This window comes from Ceratotherium simum, chromosome 12 (genome assembly GCF_057802395.1).
Source record: "Ceratotherium simum simum isolate JZ-2026a chromosome 12, ASM5780239v1, whole genome shotgun sequence".
Lineage (NCBI taxonomy): Eukaryota > Metazoa > Chordata > Mammalia > Perissodactyla > Rhinocerotidae > Ceratotherium > Ceratotherium simum.
The window spans coordinates 32532193-32555353 of NC_141911.1; the positions used below are offsets into that span (position 1 = coordinate 32532193).

The 23161-nt window shown below is 40.4% G+C and overlaps 1 protein-coding gene across 4 annotated transcripts in view; it reads right to left on the bottom strand.

Annotated features, from left to right (window-relative positions):
• Positions 1 to 23161, bottom strand: part of TMEM131L (transmembrane 131 like) — a 158907-nt gene that overhangs the window by 57910 nt on the left and 77836 nt on the right. For all 4 annotated transcript variants that reach the window (XM_087437511.1, XM_087437508.1, XM_087437509.1 and 1 more), the window contains exons 6-7: positions 22297 to 22413; positions 21074 to 21184 (exon numbers count right to left, since the gene is read on the bottom strand). In XM_087437511.1, coding sequence (XP_087293637.1) covers positions 21074 to 21184; positions 22297 to 22413 — 228 coding nt within the window. The remainder of the gene's footprint in view (positions 1 to 21073; positions 21185 to 22296; positions 22414 to 23161) is intronic.

Genomic DNA, 23161 nt, shown 5'->3' on the forward strand with positions numbered 1-23161 from the left:
CTACTGGCGGCCCGGGTTCGGATCCCGGGCGCGCACCGACGCACCGCTTCTCTGGCCGTGCTGAGGCCGCGTCCCACATGCAGCCACTGGAAGGATGTGCAACTATGACATACAGCTATCTACTGGGGCTTTGGGGAGAAAAAAAAAAAAAGGAGGAGGATTGGCAGTGGATGTTAGCTTAGAGCCGGTCTTCCTCAGCAAAAAGAGGATTGGCACGGATGTTGGCTCGGGGCTGATCTTCCTCACAAAAAAAAAAAAAAAAAGAGGAAGATTGGCAACAGACGATAGCTCAGGGCAAATCTTCCTCAGAAAAAATAAATTCAGGCAGTGCAGCATGTGAATCTAAAGGACCTTGGCTGTGAAAATTCCTCTTTAGTTCAGTTTGATGCATCTGGCATATAATAATAAAAGGCACTTGGCTTGGCAGTCACAGTCAGAACACCAGGAAATCTCAGTGAGGTAAAAAGCCATTCCCCAAATCCTTGGCTGACTCAATTGTGGGTAAGTGTCTATTCACTCTAGGAAGATTTAGTATTAAGTAGAATCACCACAATTATGTTTAATTTGTTAGATTTATAAGAATTACCTAAGTACATTATATAAAAAGACATCTTTAACTACTTCAATTGTCATTCAGCAATTAAAGTACAAAAAATAGAATACAACATATTACATTTTAAGATGTTGAAAAAAAAAAAAAAAGGAGTTTAACCAAGCTTGTAAATGGAACCAAACATTAATCAAAAGTAAAAGTAATTGAAAAAGTAAGTGCTAGTATCTGCTAGACTTAAACAGAATAATACCACTTGTGAACCGAACCTAAAATCTTAAGGAAGAACTAGACGTTTTAATTTGTCTTTTTTTGAACAAGTCCCACCATCAAAGATATAAACAAAAAAAAACCCAATACTCTCTGAAATGGTTTTAACCAAAGTTATAAATAACCTCCTCATATCCGAATCCAATAGAAATTTCTTATTTTGTCCAATCCTTCTGCCCCATTTAACACCATTAACCACTTGTCCTTCTCTTGGTTGTCTCTTTGGCTCCTTCTTTGCTGGCTCTTCCTGCTCAACCCACCAGATGTTAGAGTTATTCAGGATTCTGTCTTTTGCCCTCTTCGCTCCCTCCTTAGGGGAGGCTCTTTGACTTGCTGAAGCCACCCATATTTATCTCTCCAGCTCAGACCTCTCGGCACACCCATGTGTCCAACCAACAAGTGGGCATCGCCTGACTCCTCACACATGCCAAGGCAGGTACCTTTGCTGTGTACTTTGTCTTAGCACCATTATTCATTGACAGCACTGTTATTCACACAATCGTTTAAGCCAGAAACCTAAAAACCAATTTCACTTCGCCTTCTCACTTACCCTCTTCAAACAAATCCATAACCAAGTTAGATTGATTGTACCTCCTCAGTAGTCCTTGAATCCATTCACTTCTTTTCATCCCTAATACTCCAGAGATCAGGCGTCAGAAACTATGCCCATAAGCCCAATATGCCCCTCTGCCTGTGTTTGTAAATGAAGTTTGATTGGAACACAGCCGTTCTCATTCCTTCAGGTATTGTCTACGGCTGCGTTCATGCTACGAGAGCAGCGTTGAGTCCTTGTAACAGAGGTCATATGGTCTGCAAAGGCAAAAATAAATACTCTCCAGGCCTTTACAGAAAAAGTTTATGGATCCTTGCCCTAGAGGGAGGTGGGGAGGGAGCGAAGTAGGTAGGCTGGTGCAGTAACTTCTTCCTAGTCTCCCTGCGTCCACCTCTGCCCTCTCCACTCCACTCTCCACACTGAATCAAGAGTGAGTTTACAAATATGTGAATCAGGTCATGCCACTAGCTCCTTAAAACTCTTCAAAGACTTCCTGCTTGGCCAAAGTCCCAACTTCTTTACTGTAGCTACAAAACTCAAGCACCTGCCTCGTCTCCACCTCTTTGTTTATGCTCCAGCCTCACTGGTCTACTTTCTGCTGTATTGCCTCACAACTTCTGAATTTGCTGTTCCTTTGCCTTGAATCTGCATCCCCAACCCACCCTCCTTTCCACCTAGCTAAACCCAACTCATCCTTCATGTCCCAGCTTACATATCACTCTCGGAGGTCTTCCCTGACACAGGTAGGGTAAATGCTGTTACTCCCACCCATGGCACCTTTTACCTGACCTTCCCTAACATTCCTCATTATAATGTGATAACTTGTTCAAGGTCTGTCTTCCTCAGCAGATTGCAAGCACCTTGTCTGATGCTTTTACCACAATGCCTACCACTTAATCGACACTCAGTATACAGTTGGCAAATGAAGAGAAGTGGGTGCAGAGCCACAGACACTTGCTTGAAAAGGACAAGAAACTAAAAATAATAAACAATGGCTACTAAATAAAAGAATATATAAAAACCCGATATTGAGCATGTGCTTCTAATCTGAAACTTTCAAAAAAAAATTTTAAAGAAAACCCCATATCAATACACTTTCAACATATACATTTATAATTAAGTTGTTTTTTTTTAAACCTACAGCAATTTAGATTCTACAGGTCTTAACCCGACAAGCCAATTCTCTTCCTTAAAGTATTTTTTCAAATGTGAAGATGTTAAAAGTTCAAAATTATAATTGTGAACACTAAAAATTCTACTTTCACAGTGATCTGATGTGATTTAAAGCCTAATATTTTGTCATTTTTGGTAAGTTTCTGGATGGATGAATTTATACTTCACCATTTTAAGTAAGATTCTTCTATAAGCTGGAAGCATAACAAAAATAAACTACTATATTGTTTCATTTGTTATGGAAAATATTTCACAATCCCACAAGGGGGAGTTCCAGCACCTCCAAACTGCCCTTGAAGTGCACTAATTTTTCTCAAAGAGAAATTTAAACATTAGTGTCTTTCTCAAAAGAATAAAACTATTAGAATCTTGACTTAAAAAAGGAAACCATAACCAAAACATGAGCCACGTGGGGCAACCATACACACACCAGGATTACAAAATCTCCCTGCCAAGACCCCAACTGAGCACATTTGTTATGACAGTGGGACAGCTTCTTATCCAGGAGTGTGCCTGTGCCTGTGCCTGGGCAGGTTATAAAAGGAAAACAAACAAAAACCTACTTCTCTACTTTTGAAACCTCCTATGCTACTTTAACAAATTAGTTCATAAATCATATAGCTAAAATAAAAAATAATTCCTTAGTAGTTTTCACATAAAGTATATGGTATTATTCCCTTTTAGAAGATGGGAAAAAATATGGTTTGGCGGGGTTAAATGACTTATCAAGGTCCTAAGGTTAGCTAGCAGAAAACCAGAAAAAACCAAAAAAGCAGGTTTTTTTGACACAAGTCAGTACTTTTTCTAAGTAAATCAGAATAGATCAAGTCTATTCCTCCTAGGTTTAAAATCCTAAAAATTCTTCAACGTGCAAACATGTATTAGAAAAACCATATCAAGAGATAATGCAACAGTCAAGAAAACAGCAGTGGTAAAACCCCTTTTGTAATGGCTTGTATTCCCATGGTTTTGTGGTGAAGGGGTATGAATGAGTCTAGGTAATTGGATCCAAGAGAGAAAAAAATCACCTTCCTCTACTTGCTAAAAAACCAATCTTTGTGTACTGGGCCAGGAGCAGAATGCGATTTTGGGGTATCGTGTGCAATTAAACAGGAAAGAAAACGATAGGCTTAAAGTCCTAAGTCATTTTAGATGACTTTTATTAACCACAGTAAGCCATATCCTAACAAAAATACGTGAGAATCTATAATATAGTAATTAATCCAGACAGAATGAACAAAAGACTTGAAATTATGACAGTCCCAGAAATGACCACACGTGAAAACCTTTAAGAGAACTTTTGAAATATAAAAGAATTACTTGGATAAATCCCAATCTTAGATTCTATTTTTCTCAGACATTTTTCTGCCCTTTCACAATTTTGAATGCTACCTTTTAGAGGTCCTTATAAAGGTGAATCTCTTACGCCAACGTGTGTATCAAGAGGAACACAGATTTCATATAAGCCATGTGACCTTTCCAGCCAGTGGCCCACACATACAGTGCTAAGTACAATACATTCTATACAGCAAATGATTTTGTATAAAACGGGCACTTTCCTGGGTTCCTTCCATACAACACTCATGCTCTATACCCAAACTCCTAAATTTAGTGTTTCCTGCATAACAGACAGGCTCAGCTGAGTTATTAGTAAGCACTATACAGTTGCTTTACCCTTAAACAGCAACTGTGTTTCAACCCTCACCACTGCCACTGCCTTTCTATTCCTTAGATACTTAACCACTGAAACAAAATTTACCTACCTTGCCAGACCCGCTCACTAAAATATTTGTAAAAACCTAGGAACTGGCTGATATGAGTTTTTTTCTTTTAAGGGAAAAGGGGTTAAAGTATTTGTATAGCATTTTTCCTTATCTACATCTTTTTAGAAAAGGCAGTGTGGCCAAGCGGCTTTGCAGTCAACACAGATTCAAGATGGAACCCCAGCCATTAAACCCTGTGGACATTCCCTACCCTTCCCAAGACTCAGGTTCCGTTTCTATAAAACAGAGTTAATGAACTCACAGCCGTGCTATGAGCATTAAATGAGATACATACACCAATCACAGGGCACTGGGTAGGCCTTCAAAAGGGAGCATTATTATGTTTACTTGTTCATTCGCAATTAATGCATTAAATTAGTAAAATTCCACAACAAATAATTTAAATGCTTTTGAGAAGCATTTTTCCCACATCAAAGCTGTCAAAGAGGAAACTCCTCTTCCCCGCTCCTTTGGTTTCTAAGTCAAGAGATTTCTTTTTCTTAAACACTTCAAATTCTTTCTGTCTTATTTCACAACTGGTTCAGAACCCAAGAAAAAAGTGTCATTTATTGCATACTACCTCCCACCCCCTTGAAATGTGCCAGAAACCCTGAAAGACACACAAAAAGCAATTTGGAGAACAAGTTAACACATAGGTATTGAGACTTTTAAGTTGGACCAAGTGGCAGTGGCCTGTGCTGTACAATGCCCTGGCTTTTACATGTGGGAAGCTGGCTTTTAACTATTACAACCAGGGCTGGCAGCTTCAGGTTAGCCATGTGGGATTTTCACCTTGGAGGTCATGCGGGGTGTGGTGGCTCTGTCCAAAGGCAAGCAGCTATTTTTGTACAGTTGGATGCTGCTGGGCCTTAGGCAAATGGCAAGTGGGTCCCGAAGGCCTGGCTCAGCCCTTGAACCGAGGCCCAGGCTTGGCAAAAGTTCAAGCTTTATGATGCAGGCTGCAGAAGCTCGACCTTGAGCAACGGGGGCACAGCTTTTACCTAAGTAGGCGTGGCCATGGAAGGGATTAGGCTATAAAAGAAAGGGTGTTGCAACAGAAAATAGCATGGTGGTTCCTCAAAAAATTAAACATAGAATTACCACATGATCCAAAAATTCCACTTCTAGGTATATACACTGACGTGACAGGAGGGGATCAAACAGATCTTATACACCCATATTCCTAACAGCATCATACACAATAGTCAAAAGGTGGAAACAACCCAAAATCCATCAATGGATGAATGAATAAACAAAACATGGTATATGCAATACAATGGACTATTATTCAGTCTTAAAAGGAAAGGAAATTCTATCACATGCTACAACATGGATGAATCTTGAAGACACTACACTAACTGAAATAAGTCACACAGAAAAGGACAAATATTGTGTGATTCCACTTATATGAGGGGACCTAGAATAGTCAAATTCATAGAGATGGAAAGGAGAATAATGGTTACCAGGGGCTGAGAGGAGGAAGCAATGGAGAGTTAGTGCTTAATGGGTACACAGTTTCAGTTTGGGATGACGAAAAAGTTCTGGAGATGGATGGTGTTGATGGTTGCACAACAACGTGAATGTACTTAATGCCACTGAACTGTACACTTAATAATGGTTAAAATGGTAAATTTTGTGTTATGTATATTTTACCACAAGAAAAGAAAAGGGAGAAGGAAAAAGAAAAAACGAAGAAAAAGATGTCCAGTCAGGGCTCTCCTCAAAACAGAGAGAGCTTCCAGAATACTATCAGCTGCTTTTATAGCCATGTCCTGAAGAAACTGTTGGGTCCAACTCCAGGCAGGCAGTATAGACAGGCTTCTCTGAATTCTGTTCCTTTTTCACGTATTATCTTCATGGCTAAGAGTCAGAACTGCGAGAGGGTTTAGCTTACATTCACGTGGTTGGCCCACAGACTCAAAAGTTCTTCCCCAACTCTCTGGCTCTAGATTTATTATTCATCTAAACGCTAACCACTGCTTTAGATTTTCCTGATCCAAAGTGACAGATATGTAGACGGGTGGCAGATTTTATAAATGAAGAAGCAATAAGGGTATTCTTATTAAGGAGTTATGCTCTTATCCTGGGTTGAATCAGAGGAGCAACCTGACAAAATTATTACATGCACAAAGCAGGCACCCACTAAGGCCTGTCCTTGGAACAATCAGGTTCACTCCGGAAATCAAAGAGGTGCTAAAAGGTTAGAGAAACACACTTTAATCTTCCTATCACAGCAAGAGGAACAAAAACAACAACAACAAAAGGAAGGTTGACTGGTGAAGCAGGAGGAAGAGAGGGGTCCCCTTAGGAGAAAGCTGATATCTTAGGGAACAACTAGACAGAGATAAAATAGAAAAGGAGACCTTGAAGACCCAGTTCAACAGACATAAAGCAAGAGAGACAGCCTGGGCTCTAAATGAAATGAGAGAGACATCTTTGTGCTTGTTGGAGCTTAAAAAAATCAAAATCAAATAAAGGAAGACAAGCAAGATCTCAACAGACTGGAATTTCTCTCCCAAAAGGAATGAGAATTCAGTTCTAGGAACTATGGAGAAACACACTTCTACATAGTAAGAACCCATAGTAAGAGCAATTGAGGGCCTGCACCTTCAAAGATAGAGACGGTTACACCAAGGGTTACATAAACTCTGGTCAGGCTTGTGATGGGGAGACCAGAGCGGAACACTCGGAGCATATGTTTGAGGGAGTATGTTTGAGAAGTTGACGGAATTAGGACTCAGCCTAAGAGAAAGCACAGCACAGAGGAAACCCATGAAAGGGGAAGCAAGCAGGACCAGACTGACCCCAGGCTGACTTAGATGCTGATCTGATCGCAGGGTGTGTAAGATGATCCAATGCAGGGAAGAGAAGAAGATTCAGCAGACCTGAACTTACGGATTTTCTCTCTTCTTGTGAGTTCTCCCAAGAGAACTCACAAGAAAACATCTAGAGGAAAAGAAATGTATCTAGACCAAAAAGTAAAGGAAAAAGTAAAACAAGGAACGCACCAATTCCAGCAAACAGTAGTAGCTTACAAGTGTTAGAGAAAGAAAGAGATCAACAAAAGAAGCTGGTTAAACCCAGCTAGAAATTCAAGGAAGCCTTCCTGAAAGGAAGAGGGGAGAGAAGACAAGCACATCCTGGAGGCACAGCCCGCGCCTGCAGAGAAAGAATGGGCCCACTCACTACCTGGAGGAGACGGTGAGTGGCTCCCAGCCCTGGTGCTAGCCCCACTGGGCCCTAAGCTTCCAGAGTGTCAACAGCAGCTCCCCTCCAGGCATCTGCTGAGAACAATGCTCCTCTTGAAATAAGTGGGATGAAAAGGGAAAAACTTTCCCTAAGAAGTAGGTTCCAGAAGCCTCAGCGAGTCCACAGTAAGAGGCAGTAGAAACCACAGCGCGCACAGGTCTCAATGTTTCTGCCCACAGAGACGGCAGAAGCTGCATCCTCAAACAGAGCTCAGACACCAGGCAGCGTGAGAGTGCCAGAAACAAGGGCTCCAGTACAGAAAGGAGAAGAAACACACATCTAGTGACTGAGCTGTCACCACCGCAAATTTCTGAACTCTGAGGGCAGACCAGAGTGTCTTAGGTGCCACTTCCTGAGAGAAGAGGTGGTATGCACAGGGGGCTCCTCCCCAACCCCCAAAGGTCCAAGTTTAAGTGCAAAGGTCTTGGACTCTGAACAACTGGCACGAATGGAAGCTGAAACCATGGCCATGCTCTCCCTCCAGGCTCCTTCCTTCCTTTTGGCAAACAGGAAGTACTGGGAACAATTTTGCTTCGAGAGGGCTTGGATGGGGGCATGTTTTCCAAATTTGGTGGATGTAAGGTTGATAATCATATTCTTGTATGTCTTATTAAGATTCTAGACTCCAGGGAGGCTCAAGAGAAGTAATGAACTACTAGAACTTCTGAAACCCCGGGGAAGCTGCACACATTCTAGCGAGAGCGAGCCCCGGCTGTAGCTGCTGAAGGCTCCCCAGCTGCACACAGGCATGGAGAACCGCTCTGGCTAAGAGAAAAAAAAGTAAGGAATTGGGGAAGGCTTCAAATTCTTTGAATGTTAACTCACAGGCGAACATAATTTGATATGGGACTAGAGTCTTGAACTTTCATGTCTTGCCAGAGACTGAATCTCTGAATTTTACGTTTCTCCCTGAGAGTTTCATAATAGGAGAGGGTTTATATACAGAAACTTTTTTTTAATTTAAGTGATGAATGCATTTTAGCTATGTATCAAGTACTAAGCTTTTTACATGTATTAATTTATTCAATATCTACAGCCCTCCTATGAGGTAGTGCTATTATTATCTATTTTATAAATAAACTGATACACTGAGGGGTTAGGTAAGGTTGGCCAAGGTCATTCAGAAGCAAGATTTTTACCTAGGTGGTCTGATTTTAGAATTCCTCTTCCTACTCACTACACGATATATCTCTATGATGGGGCATCTTTATATAGCTAGTGTGTTTTCTTTTTTCTTTCCTTTTTTTTTTTTTTTATGCTATGGAAGATTCACTCTGAGCTAATATCTGCTGCCAATCTTCCTCTTTTTGTATGTGAGCCGCTGCCACAGCATGGCCACTGACAGGCGAGTCATGTAGGTCCAAGCCCGGGAACCAAACCTGGGCTGCCGAAGTGGAGTGTGCCGAACTTAACCACTAGGCCACTGGGGCTGTTTTTTTATTGGAGTATCTTAACTCTGTTATTTGATCCCATTGCAAAAGCTCTGATAAGCTGTAATGGATATTAGACTCGAAAAGAATTTGGGACAGGAAACAGATGAAGACATGAACCTTCAACCCTGGGCACAGTGTAGCTTTGCAGCAGATTATTAATGAATTACTATATTCCATCTCAGAAGTTTCCAGGGGCAAACTCAACAGTGTACCCTAGCAGTCCAAGGGGGATCAACAAAGAAATAGGGGGTTTGTACCAGTGGGAGGAGGAACAGGCTCAGGAAGGTGGGAGCCAGCCGCTACAAGTCTGCTGATCTCCTTGTCAGAAAGAGAGGGCCATAGGCTTAATGACAGATGAGCCCAATGGGTCAAGAGTACAAAACTGAGGGATGTCATAAGGAAAGGATTCTCTTTCCCTAAATACTCCTGTCCTCTTGCCCCAAGCCCTCCTCTCCCCTCAAGGTAGAGGGAGTTGCCTATTAGTGGGCAACAGACCATGATCCTGTGTGGTAGCCAGGGGTGACAAGGTGGGGGCTCTCCGAGGAATTGGTTTCTTTTCTCTTTGTCTCTACACCCTGGGTTAGGGTGTCTGCCCTTGATTCAAACTTCCCTTCCAGTGGGCCACCCCGGTCTGCCCTAGGCGATAGGGAGTTAGCGACTCTGGCTCTCTGATCTCAGCTGACACACGGGAATGTGGCTTATCAGTAATAAAAAGGTGGCATTTTAGTTCTCTAACTCCTGATTCTTACATATTCACTAGTTCAGAACTTGGCCAGGAAGAGAGGTGCTATTTATTGGGCATCTTCAAGTCTTCTAACAAAAGTTCCTAGAATATCCTAATATAATACATGTTTGAAAGACTCCAAAAAAGATTCATGTCTCGTAACTTCGTAAACAGCTGAGATTATAATTTTTCCTTTTTAAGATCATTTATTCAATTATCAAGCATTTATTTACCTCACGTTATATGGCCATGCTCTGTGCTAGGTGATCAAAAAAGAAATATTGATTAGGACATGACTCCTGCTCTTAAGGAGCTTATCATCTTAGTAAACGAAAACACGTACATAAAAACAAAAGCTTTTGAGTATTATACTTGCTACGATAGGGATCTCTCAGGGTTTTCAGTATGGAGCTGGCCAATCCTCCTGGGAGACAAAGCCAACACTAAGTTAAAAGAGGGACCAGGAAACTACGTTCTCTTAGTAGCCAAGAGAGCAGAGATGTTAGAGAAGCAAACAGTGGGAAGATGGAGGCGAGGAGACTCTGCTGGCTCTGTAAGATAAAGAGGAGGGGTGAGGGAAGAGAAACACCCACACCCACGCATCTTGGTATTTCCCTCTTGCTAGTATCATGCTTCTTTCCTTTCTCCCACTCACCAACCGGCTCTCTCTCCTCTTCCCAAGTCCCTTTCCACTGAATCATTCTCATCTGTGGCTCCAAGGAAAATAAGAAAATTTTAAAAATGTAAGCAATTTCCTTGCTTTTAAAAGCTGTATTCCAAGGTACGTAGGTAGGGGAAATTAAGTAATGGCATATATTTACCCAACATATAGTAATAACTTTCCAGAGTCTGACAGCCTCATATTTTTATATAAAAAAGATCAAACGACTTTCATCATGTAAAGAAATGCTATTAAATACATTATGATTACACACGGATTTGAAGGAATTCTCAGCTGTCATACTCAGTAAATCTGTTTATTTCATTTAACTAATTACGTAAGACGATCAGGAAACCAGGACAGCCACAGTGGCCTTTAATCTTTCCCTGTTCTCTATTTTCCATCTCCAAAGCCTAGATTAGACTTTTGCAACTTACTTGTTAGTGAGAGACGTGCCTCTTTCCAGTTCTCCTCTGTCAAACTATGACTGAAAAACACTTTCCTTGTTCCCCTCCCCATACTGATTTTACAGACTCCCTTCCAGATTGCCACATTTAATTGACAGGGATCAGCACCTCAGGAGAAAAGTAGCAGGAAAGCAACTTGGGGCACCCTCCCCCAACCTGGCAGGCACTGGGCTCCATACAGCCCGGGACCATAGCCCTTGCCCAACACCTGTCCCCGGCAGGCAGGCGCAGGGCAGGCGCAGGGCCTGACATCACCACTTCAAAAGCAAAGGCTGGGCCAATCTTAAAAGGTTAGGAACTCCTGGTCTGAAATGTATTAGCTATCACACAGAATACCCAGAAATAATCTCTCCTTTACACAGTCCAGTAACACGATACTGTGGTGGGGGAGGGAAATCCTCATCATACACACACACTCGGAAAAAACTCTCAAAAGAGATGACAAAATATTCATCCTCTTACCTTTGCTGTGTGTGACTGTGGTCTTGGTGCTTATTTCTAATTTTCACTTCTCTGGTTTCCCATGTTTTCTCATAATTACATTATAATTTCTTGTAAGGACACTCTCTCTTTTAGACAATTCAATAATATGATACCATGTTGGGACACACACACAAAACCACCTTTACTTGGAGGGGCTATGTGTCATCGGTTTCCTTCTAACTTTAAAACTTCTCTGGGTTTCCCATAGTGCCTTATAATTCCATTTTTAACAATAAATATTATTTTACAATAATTCCAGTAACAATTTAAGTTCTTTTAAATCTCTGAGACAAGCTTATTGCTATAGTGACCCTATAAGCCAGATTCTGAGACAATGTCAATTTCAAATATTCTGATTTTCCCAAATAAATCACTGAAACACTCCTCAAATCTCAATGGTTTGGATCCAAAACAACACTGAGAAAAATATTAAAAAATAATCTTGATTTTTCATGAGCCTAACACAACTATATTTACGTATTACATCCCACCATATATTTCCCAGTTACAATCAGAGAGTAGGGTCTAGCTTACATTCTGCTATTCACTTGTCAGACATTTCTACATAACCATCATAATTATAACTCGGAAGAACTACTTAATAGTCTACCATGTTGACATGGTCAAATTTATCAACTCTTTCTTCTACTGTTGAGTCTTTACGCTGTTTCTATTGTCTTTGCCATTATAACAATGCTGCAAAAAATATTTTATTTGCATTTATCTTTCCTGGATGATGGATTACTAATTCAACAAACATGACAATCGTCAGCACATTTACTATACATTGGGAAAATTTAAAGCATACTGAGTTGGCACTGCCAATCCTGGCTCTGCTCTCAATCTCCACTAAGTAACTTAAACTCTAAGTCCATTCTACAATTTCTGAAATAAGAATAATACCACCTGCCCTGGTAGTAAATCTATTGAAGGTCAAACCGGTTGATGTGGTGAAAAGGTGAACTTATACAAATCTTAGATGTTATAACTGGCAGATATGCTATTTGGGGATCTCAACTCAGATGCCCACTGATTCATCTATCTATTAAAAACTCTGGGGGCTGGCCTGCACTAAGTTGATGTTGAGATTATAAAAATGAAAAAGCAACAGGCCCTGACCCAGAGAGGCTCATGGAAGAGTAGGGGAGGGAGATAACACAGGACACTAACTGTTAAAGTAGGGGACCAGAGCACAGACTTGCCTGGAACCTGGAGAGGTTCCAGAGGAGGTGATATCTGAACTGGGTCTCAAAGGTTGGAATTGGAAGGATAATTAGAGTTAGAATGGGGTAAAAGCTTATAGAGGTGAGTGTTCGTCAAAAAAGCGATGGAATGTTCTGGCAAAGAGGAGAGGTTTGAAGGCCACAGTTGAGAAGAGAGGGGTAGGACCTCTAGGGCTGGAGAAGCTGGACCCATATGACAAAGGACCTTGTACGCCAAGCTAAGGCACTTGGACTTTATCCTGTCAACAACACGGGACCCAGCTAGTACAATGACCAGGGAAATAATGAATGGTTTTGTTGAAGAAGACATCGTCAGGAGCACTGTGACAGGTGGACTGGAGCAGAGACAGACTAACTGGGAGAATAACCCAGGTGCCAAATGATGATAAGATGGCAACAACAGCAGGGGGACCTCAGATGCTCACTTAGGCCCACTGAGATGTCTCACCTGCTAGGAATTCTCACTCCAAAACGGCCAAAACAAATGAAAAAGAAGGACCAAATGAAAAGGTTTAAAAAGAAAAAAAGCAATCTCAATTCTTCATGTTTCCCTACTTTCTTCCTAAGAGCAGACACATATGTGCTGCAGAGATGGAAATGTACACCCTCCTTGCCACTGAACTCAGCGATTGCTATAAAACGCCAGCTAGAATTTAGATACAAGACAAATCACACAAACCCTCTTGTTTTCAGCAGAAGAGTGTAAGCTCTTTAATCCAATTCAACTGAGCAGGAAAAATGCACAAGTCAGACATGAATGGCAACAGACGCAAAAAGGACAAAAATGAAGCCATACTACCAAAAAATGAGATAACTTAACAATTATTTGCTGGCACCCTAGTTTATTTCATAAGATGGATAAATTTTTTTGTTATTCCAAAAAAAAAACTGGGATCTTAAACAGGATTCATATTAACAGAGCAGAACCAATCACAATCCATATGACACTACGAACATTAACACTGTTTTTCCCCTACTCACAGAAATCAGATCAAATAAAATGGACTTATTTTGCTTCACCTTTTTTTCCTAAATACATGCTCTTTTAGAAAAGGAGGAAAAATGTCAAATAATGCCCTTTTCACAGTTCTGTCATGCAGTTATACTTCATGATCGGGGTTAGGTCTGTACTGGGCGCCTTACACATGCTCACTTAATGCTTCCAAGAGGTAGTGCTGCTCAGTGGGAAAATCACAGACTTGGAAACAGACAGACCTAGGTATGAAAGCAGCTTTTTGACGTCATGCAAGTAACTGATTTTTCCTCCTGTCCATATTCCTAAAATAAATCCAACATTTTTTGAGTATTATTTAAACTTGATTTTTGTCACAGCTATCTAATCTTTTAATAGCTTAGGAAAGAATAAGACCAACTGTTCCTCCAGTATATCCACGTGAGGTCATTTGTAGTAAGTTGCAAAGATAAGTGAGCCAAGGTGTTCTGATTGCATAAAATTTCTAGTTGCTACCTTAGGAAGCAACTTTAAGAAAGTGTGAGGAGAGGCCAGTGACAATCCCTAGATCTGAAAAACTCAACAGGGCTAGTTAATTCTCAGTGAAAGAGCTCCTCTATCCTCCATCAAGATTCACTTCATACGGATATAAAGTTTGTAAGGATGTGGAGAAAAGGGAACCCTTGTGCACTGCTGGTAGGACTATAAACTGGTGCAGCCCCTATGGAAAACAGTATGGAGATTCTTCAAAAAATTAAAAATAGAACCATCATATGATCCAACAATTCCACTTAAGGGTATTTATCTGAAGAAAACAAAAGTACTAACTAGAGGCCGGCCCCGTGGCTTAGCGGTTAAGTGCACGCGCTCCGCTACTGGTGGCCCGGGTTCGGATCCCGGGCGTACACCGACACACCACTTTTCCGGCCATGCTGAGGCCGCGTCCCACATACAGCAACTAGAAGGATGTGCAACTATGACATACAACTATCTACTGGGGCTTTCGGGGGGTGGGGGAAGGAGGAGGATTGGCAATAGATGTTAGCTCAGAGCCGGTCTTCCTCAGCAAAAACAGGAGGATTAGCATGGATGTTAGCTCAGGGCTGATATTCCTCACCAAAAAAAAAAAAAACTAACTTGAAAAGATATCTGCACCCCCACATTCACTGCAGCATTGTTTACAATAGCCAAGGTAAGGAAACAACCTAAGCGTCTATCGACAGATGAATGGATAAAGAAAAGGTGATACATATATATATATATATATATATATACACGTGTATATATATATATATACACACACACACACACACCTACATACATACACATACATACATACATACAGTGGAATATTATTCAGCCATCAAAAAGGATGAAATCCTGCCATTTGTGACAATATGGATGGACCTTGAGGGCATTATGCTAAGTGAAATAAGTCAGACAGAGAAAGATAAATGCTGTATGATGTCACTTATGTATGGAATCTAAAAAAAACAAACTCATAAAGAGAACAGATTGGTGGTTGCCAGAGGCAGGGATGGGCAAAATGGGTGAAGTGGGTCAAAAGGCATAAACTTCCAATTATAAAATAAATAAGTCCTGGGATGTAATGTACAGCATGGGGGAAAATAGTTCAAACTCGTGCAACTGAAGCTGAAGGTCTGAGAACATCTCCTGTGTAGCCCTAGCTCCCCCTTAATGACCCATTTATACACCTTTCTCTAGCAATCTCTGTAAAGCCTCCATGAAACTATGTATATTTTTGTGCTTTATAAGCTTATTTGATAAGAATTGTCCTGTCTATCCCCGAATGTATAAGAGTAATAACTTTCATTCATTCATGCCAACACATATTAACTGAGCACCTACAAAGCATCAGTCAGCGAACAAAACAAAGATCCCTGCCCTGCGGGGCTGATGTTCTAGTGGGGGACTAGCACAGATGGCTCTCATTCTGAGCACTGGGGTTCCTGTCCTAGAGCGCCAGCTTCTAATTATCCCAGTACACGACCAGAACCTAGTTCAGCTTTTCTACATCTGATTTACGGTAGAGGGAGCCACATCGAGTGTTTCAGGTCATATACATCACACCCTGCACAAAGGTGCACACCTGGGTCTGACTGTTTCTGATTTAATTTCTCAGGATGGAATTTTGTTGGGTGTGCAGCAGCAAAATATCTGATGTCTTCTGTGATCACTCGGACAACTCAAATTTCTTTCAAGTTTTGAATCAGATAGCTTATAGCCCTCTTAAAAATGTGATTTGAATTATGTGTCCTTAATGCAGCACCTCAAATACATCTGCCATTGTCTGATCCACGCTCATAATTTTACAAGATCTTCCTGCTGTTTTTCCTTCTCTGATCAGCATTTCACAGCTTGGACAAGTCGAGCAGCATCTGCACATTTTGGAGCCTTCACCCTCCAGACTACTGATATTCAGGGATCCTTGGGTGCCTGTCTTTTCATCCTTTTGCCTATGTTTAAGGCAGATAATTTTTTAAATAATGAATTCTACTAAAATCCAACTCTATTTAGACCCATATGTAAGGCAGACCCAAACACATAAGCAGCCTGTACTTTTCACCCACTCACACAAAAAAATCCAAAAATTATGTGGACCCATCATTTGAGTGAAAATACTTTTAAATTGCTACTACCACCTTAGTCTGTCTTCTTATAATGATCCAGTGGACTCACATACAGTGGACTGTATTTCGTCTTTCAACTTCAAACTTTATTCATAAACAAAATAAAGTTAATTCTCTTCATGCGGAACTAAGGAGATAGTCAAAGCAAAGTTGATATTAATTTCCGCCTAAACTTTCTCACTCTTTAGCTTCCTACCAGATATACTTGCCAGCTCTGTATTGGAGAAGTCGATTATGAGTAACTTCCACACCTTGCGTCCCCCTTTAGAGAGAAGCTGACCTCCTGAACTCACCACCCACCCCAGAAACCAGACGGGTTCCTCACCACAGGCAGAGGGTAGAAAACTCGAGACAGACAGAATATCAAAATAAAGACATTTCTTCCTGAGAAAGGACAGCTGGCAACCTTACAGCCACTTAAAATACAGCACAGAACACATATAAGTACACAGTTTAAATGTGGAAGTATTACAGTTAGAAATTTTTCTGAGGAATACCATAATTATTTCTTAAGTCTAAATTTTGTAGGTTTCTGTTTTTAGGTATAGTAAGCCTTGAAAAATACTTTAAAATTTCTTTCTCTGAATCACCGTAGAAATGAAATAAATTAAAATAATTGGCTTTTAAGAGATATTTTTTGATATTCAGATCTTTAAAGAATGGTTTCTAATAAAAGTTCAGCCAAAAAATTTGTGTTTTATCTATAAACTCTGAGATGTATTGTATATTATCCCATCACAAGAGTATGGACATTGTGTTGTTTTCACTGCCCTACGATTTATTGGAACATTCAAGAAATGATGCTCAATAACTATTTATTAACTGACTGATGGGCAAGAGCTATGTCCAACCGGGGTAGCCTTAGAGCGTGGCTTAACTAAACCCATAGATCCTGGTATAAGTGAAAAGTGAAGGAGAGAATCTACAGTTGGGAATGGAGCTGAAGCTTAGAGAGTCCACAAGGAGGCCAAAACAATTCAATGGGGAAAGAGTTATCTTTTTAACAAATGGTACTTTATCTATTGGATATCCATATGCAAAAGAATGAATTTGGATCCCCAAGCTCACACTATACACTAAAATGAAGTCAAAATGCATCACAGAACTAAATGTAAGAGATAAACCATAAAACTTTTAGAAGAAAACATAGGTGTAAATCTTAGTAATCTTGGGTCTTTTTAGATATGACATTAAAAGCATAAGTGACAAGGGAAAATATAGGTAAACTGGACTTCATCAAAACCAAAAACTTGTGCCTCAAAGGACATCATCAAGAAAATGAAAAGACAACCAACAGAATGGGAGAAAATATTTGCAAATCATGTACCTGATAAAGGTCTAGTATCTATAAAATATAAAGAACTCTTACATCTCAACAATAAAAAGACAAACAAATAACCCAATTTAAAAACAGGCAAAGGATGTGAATAGACACTTCTCCAAAGTAGATACACAAACGACCAATAAGCACATGAAAAGATGCTCAACAGGATTAGTCATGAGGGAGATGCAAATCAAAACCACATAAGATATCACTTCACATCCACTAGGATGATTATAAAAAAACAAAACAAAAAACATAAAATAACAAGTGTTGGCGAAGTTGTAGAGAAACTAGAATCCTCGTGTATTGCTGATGAAATTGTAAAATAATGCAGCCACTTTAGAAAATAGTTTGACAGTTCCTCAACATGTTAAAAATGTAACTACCATATGACCCAGCAAAATTCCACTCCTATATATACACCCAAGAGAACAGAAAACATATGTCCACACAAACTTGTATGTGAGTTTTCATAGTGACATTACTGATAATAGACAAAAAGTGGAAACAACTTAAATGTCCACCAATTAATAAATGGTTAAACAAAATGTGGTACGTCCATACAATGGTATATTATTTAGCAATAAAAAGGAAGGAAAGACTGATATATGCTAGGACATGGATGAAACTTGAAAACAGTACGCTAAGTAAAAGAAGCCAACCACAAAAGACCGCACATTTCATTTATATGAAATGTTCAAAGTAGACAAATCTATAGAGACATTACTCTGCAGAGTAATGGTTGCCAGGGACTGAAGCAATGAAAATGTTCTAAAATTAGACTGTGGTGATTGTTGCACAACTCTGTGACTATACTAAAAACCACTGAATTGGTTTAAATGGGTGAATTTTGTGGTATGTGAATTATATCTCAATAAAGTTGTTAAAAAATAAACTAAAATGCAAAAAAGGAAAAAGAAACCAAACAGAGAGAGTTTGGTATCAGCTAAGGCAGAAACAAAGACCAAGAGAAGCCAAGTCACCACCACGGTGGGCCACAGGGCAGGGAGCAACAGAAACCACTCCCCAGCTCAGCCAAAACTTCACTCAACCAACGTTTCTGGGCACCTCCAACTGCAGGACCTGGGCTGGCACAGGGAATACCAAGGAGAGCCAAATCAGATAGTCTTCCCCTTCCCCGGGCTTAAATTCCACGGAGTAAAGGAAAGAGTAGCGAAGTAACCACATTATGGGGTCTGTGATCATTTAACGGGGACACATGTGCATAGGGGGAAGGAACACACTTCTACCACAATCCAACAAAGGTCCTGAACTAGAATAGGGAGGAACAACGAGATTCCCTGAAGAACTCAAGCTTAAGTTGAAAAAGGAAGGATGAAATGAAGGTTAATTTGGAGAAAAACTGGAGGAGGGGGAGTTTGAGGAAACTGCAGACACAAAGAATCTGTGGCAGGAGTGAAAACAGCACGTGTAAGCAAGCAGAGGAAGGCTAGTGTGACTGTAACTCAGAGAACAAGCGAGTGGTTGTAATGAGACAGAAGAGAAACAGCAGCAAGGCCATGTAAGGCCTTACAGCCACACAGAGGATTTGGTTTAAATGCTAAGACCCACGGGAATGCACTGAAATGTGTTAAGCAGGTGACTAAGGTGGTCCAACTTGCATTTTTGGGAAAGGGACTAGAAAGGGCCAAAGTAGATGCTAGCAGACCAGTTAGAGGGCTACTACAGTGGCCTAGGAGAGAGATGATGATGGCCTGGATGCAGGAAAGGGCAGTAGACGCCACAGCCAGTAGACAGGATCTGCCAGGTAGAGCAGATAACACACAAGCTCTCTTCATATCAAGAAAATGAGAGTTCTCGTCATGGCAAGATCCCATGCAGGCCTCTGCAAGGTCAGTTTCCTCTCTCCCTTAATTCCACATATCTTTAAATTAACCCCTGTTAACTAAAGGAATCTGAACACCTCTCTCTGTTTCAAAACTTATATCACCACTAACGTGGCATCTGGCACTCAAAGCTCCCAATCTCAGTCACCAGAGAAACCTGGCCATTCTCAGCTGCTCCCCTTTGCTGAAGGACAGCCTTGAGATAAGGCTAAAAATGTTCATAGGAAAAAACCCATGCTGTCAGCATATGCAAATTAAACTTACTCTAGCCCTTTCGAGCACTTACAAAAATGCAGGTCAGATAGATCAGTCTCCTGCTTAAAACCTTTCAATACATTCCCACTGGTCTTAGGACTTAAACCAAATCCAAATTTGCAAATTAAAAGAAATCTTCCTTAAAATCCTGAGAGGAAGGGCTATTCAATTTTACAAAAACAAGAACAGTATTAAAAATCCCTAAGAATTATCTATTTGGTGGCAAAGCTCCCAGACATTACATTACAGGTAAATTAATTTTGTTTGTCTCCCAAACTGGAATGAAAGCTCCATGAAGACAGAAATGCTAGACCAATGTCTGGCCCATAGCAAAGCTCAATAAGACTTCAGAATGAAGGAAAACCCCAGGTATTATGACGAAAATCTAAGCAATGGTCTTTACTTACTAATTAGAAAGAAAGGGTAGGTAAGGTGGTAAGGTTCATAATATATTGGTTCCAGAGTTTTTTCAATTTCAAAAGTTATCCATAGTTATAAGGAACTATGGATAATCAAAGGGAAAAAATAGTCAACTCTATAAGCTATTAATGAAATATGTATTAAAAGATTTTTAAGGTACCATTATATACCCACTAAAACATCAAAAACATTTCTTTCCACTAAGCCACACCCAGGCAGGGCTGGACGTAGGGAGTGGGGAAGATAGTAAGACATGCCTGGAGGAATCTCATTACTGGTTACCACGGAGGTTCTGTCTTCCTGAAAAGCAACCTGGCAAGATTTAACAAGCTCTATAAAACAGTTCCTAGTCTTTAACTATAGAATCTCCCTTTATGAAATATACCCCAGGGAAACAGATAATCCAAAAGGGAAACAAAGAAACTTACAAAATAAGTACATGGCCTAATGGTAATAATAATGAAAAATTGGAAACATTTCCAGTGACCAACAATAGGATTAAGCAAATTATGAAATACCAACACCACGCACTATACAACCGTTAGAAAACAACTGTGTGTAGGGCCGGCCCCGTGGCTTAGCGGTTAAGTGCGCGCACTCCGCTACTGGCGGCCCGGGTTCGGATCCGGGCACACACCGACGCACCGCTTCTCCAGCCATGCTGAGGCCGCGTCCCACATACAGCAACTAGAAGGATGTGCAGCTATGACATACAACTATCTACTGGGGCTTTGGGGGGGGGGCGGGGAAGGAAGAGGATTGGCAATAGATGTTAGCTCAGAGCCAGTCCTCCTCAGCAAAAAGAGAAGGATTAGCATGGATGTTAGCTCAGGGCTGATCTTCCTCACAAAAAAAAAAAGAAAGAAAGAAAACAAGTGTGTGGATTCCAGTGACACTTTACATACACATATTATCTCTATATATATCAGGATTTTTTCAAAAAGCAGGAAAGAGTAAACTCCCAATTCTGACTATGTAAAAAGGTCTGTATGTACTCTGCAAAACATAAGGGTTTTAGAGAGCTACACAGTTTGGTGTTTACTAGCATTCAAAATAAATCTACTATTAAAATTACCTGTGTCTGTGAAAGCTGAATGCTCTGGACCTGTGGAAGCAGAAAATAAGCATTTGGTAGCCGCTTTGCAGACCCTTCTGCAGAGATTCTGCGAGTGCCAATTCCAGATACCTGCAGGAAAAAGAGAGAATTACTCCTCTGTTAGCTTTGAAACACATTTGCCATACTGCTAAAATACCTTTCCAAAGGAAATCGATATTCATCACCTTGGCCTTCAAGACTTTATCACAATCCAACTATTACATTTATCTTCGTCTACAAAAAAATGCAACAAAAGTTGCTGTAGTTAAGCTGAATGTTCTTCATTGTAGCAAATTTTTTCACAAATAAACAACCTTTCTGATATGGGATCATGTATTTAATGGAACCCAATAAGAATTAACCTCAAAATTGATAGATCTTGGCACTTAAATTACTTGATGCCATGTCCTATTAAAGATGTTACAGATACCACTTAAGATAAAGATTTCTAACTATTTTTGTGAACAACAAAAAGATTGTTCACACTCCCTCCCTAGTGCCTTGATATGAACAGTGAGCTGAGAACTGGCACCCAACCACGCAATTTGTGTCCCCCAATCAAAATATACCTGAGCCCAGGAGGAGAGGAGGCAAAATCACTAGAGGTAGCCCTTACAGCTCCCTCCCTCTGGATTATGAGATGAGGGTCGTGAGTTTTAAATGCCTGCTATATTTTATACTAGAAAACTGTATATGGTAGATTCCCTTGTTTTGTTCCAACACCCTTCAAAGACCCATAGTGAGAGTTATAGGTCTGTACTCTGTACTGAAGACGGCCAACTGTGTGTGGCACATGAGGCCGAAGAAGGGGGAAAGCTGGTGACTAACAATTTCATATTTTAACAACATAAACCAGGTGGTAACATTTCCCAAAGTCTTTTTGTGTGTGTGTGTGAGGAAGATTAGCCCTGAGCTAACATCTGTGGCCTACCCTCCTCTTTTTGCTGAGGAAGATTGGCCCTGGGCCAACATCCGTGCCCATCTTCCTCTACTTTATATGGGATGCTGCCACAGCATGGCTTGACAAGCAGTGTGTTGGTCCACGCCCGGGATTCGAACCTGCGAATCCCAGGCCACCGAAGCAGAGCACATAAGCTTAACTGCTACGCCACCAGGCTAGCCCTCCCAAAATCTTTTTTAAACCATCCAAACCCCTTTAAGTCAACAACCAACTTATGTGACAAAAGGAAAAAGTTACTCACATGATAGGAAAGGACTCCATATGAGGAGGTATTAATAAATAAAGAACTTTCAATGCTTCCTTCTTCAGTAGGTAAGAAAATAATTCTGAAGGAAGTTTTCCCCATTGCTGGAATTACCTGAAAGAAAGGTACCTAATTAGCCATCTGGAATGGCTCCTCTTTGATAAGTTCTCTTTCACAGATTTTCTTGTTGACAATTTCTGTTAACAGATGTTTGCATATTCTGTACCTTTGATTTGTAAATATCATGAATCTCTGAGAATCCTCAAGTGGAACAACATCCAACCATCTAAGAGAATCTATCCAAGAACATACCACAGACTTATAGCAAGATAGTTGCCAAGTCCTTTCACTTCGGATTGGGGTCACCCGTCTCACATCTTTCCTTTTCCCTCCTCCTCCACACTATGTCTTCAATGGCCTTTAACACAGTTCTAGTCCACTTAAATAAAGAGAACCACCACTGTACAAACATGTTGATACATACTTAATAAAAGTCAGGGACAGCATTTACCTGGACAGACGGTCATAAACAAAATACTGGGCTCTCCCTTACATCATTTCCTTAGTTCTAGTATTTATTTCAAAATATATATATATATCAGGTAGACATAGCAAAATAAATAAACCTTACTAGTAAATAGGATCTTCATTAAAAGTTAACCACCACTGAAATTAAAACTATTAGAAGACCAGGGTTTTGAGCTCTGTGTTATGATACAATTAGCTTTATAAGAAGCCTTTTGCTACCTCTTAGACTTAGAAAGGAGTCCGAACTATCTTAGTATGTTTGCCAAGTGAACAGATCACGACTATAAACCTGTACTAGTTACTAAATGCTTCAGCATTTGTATTCATTTCAAGA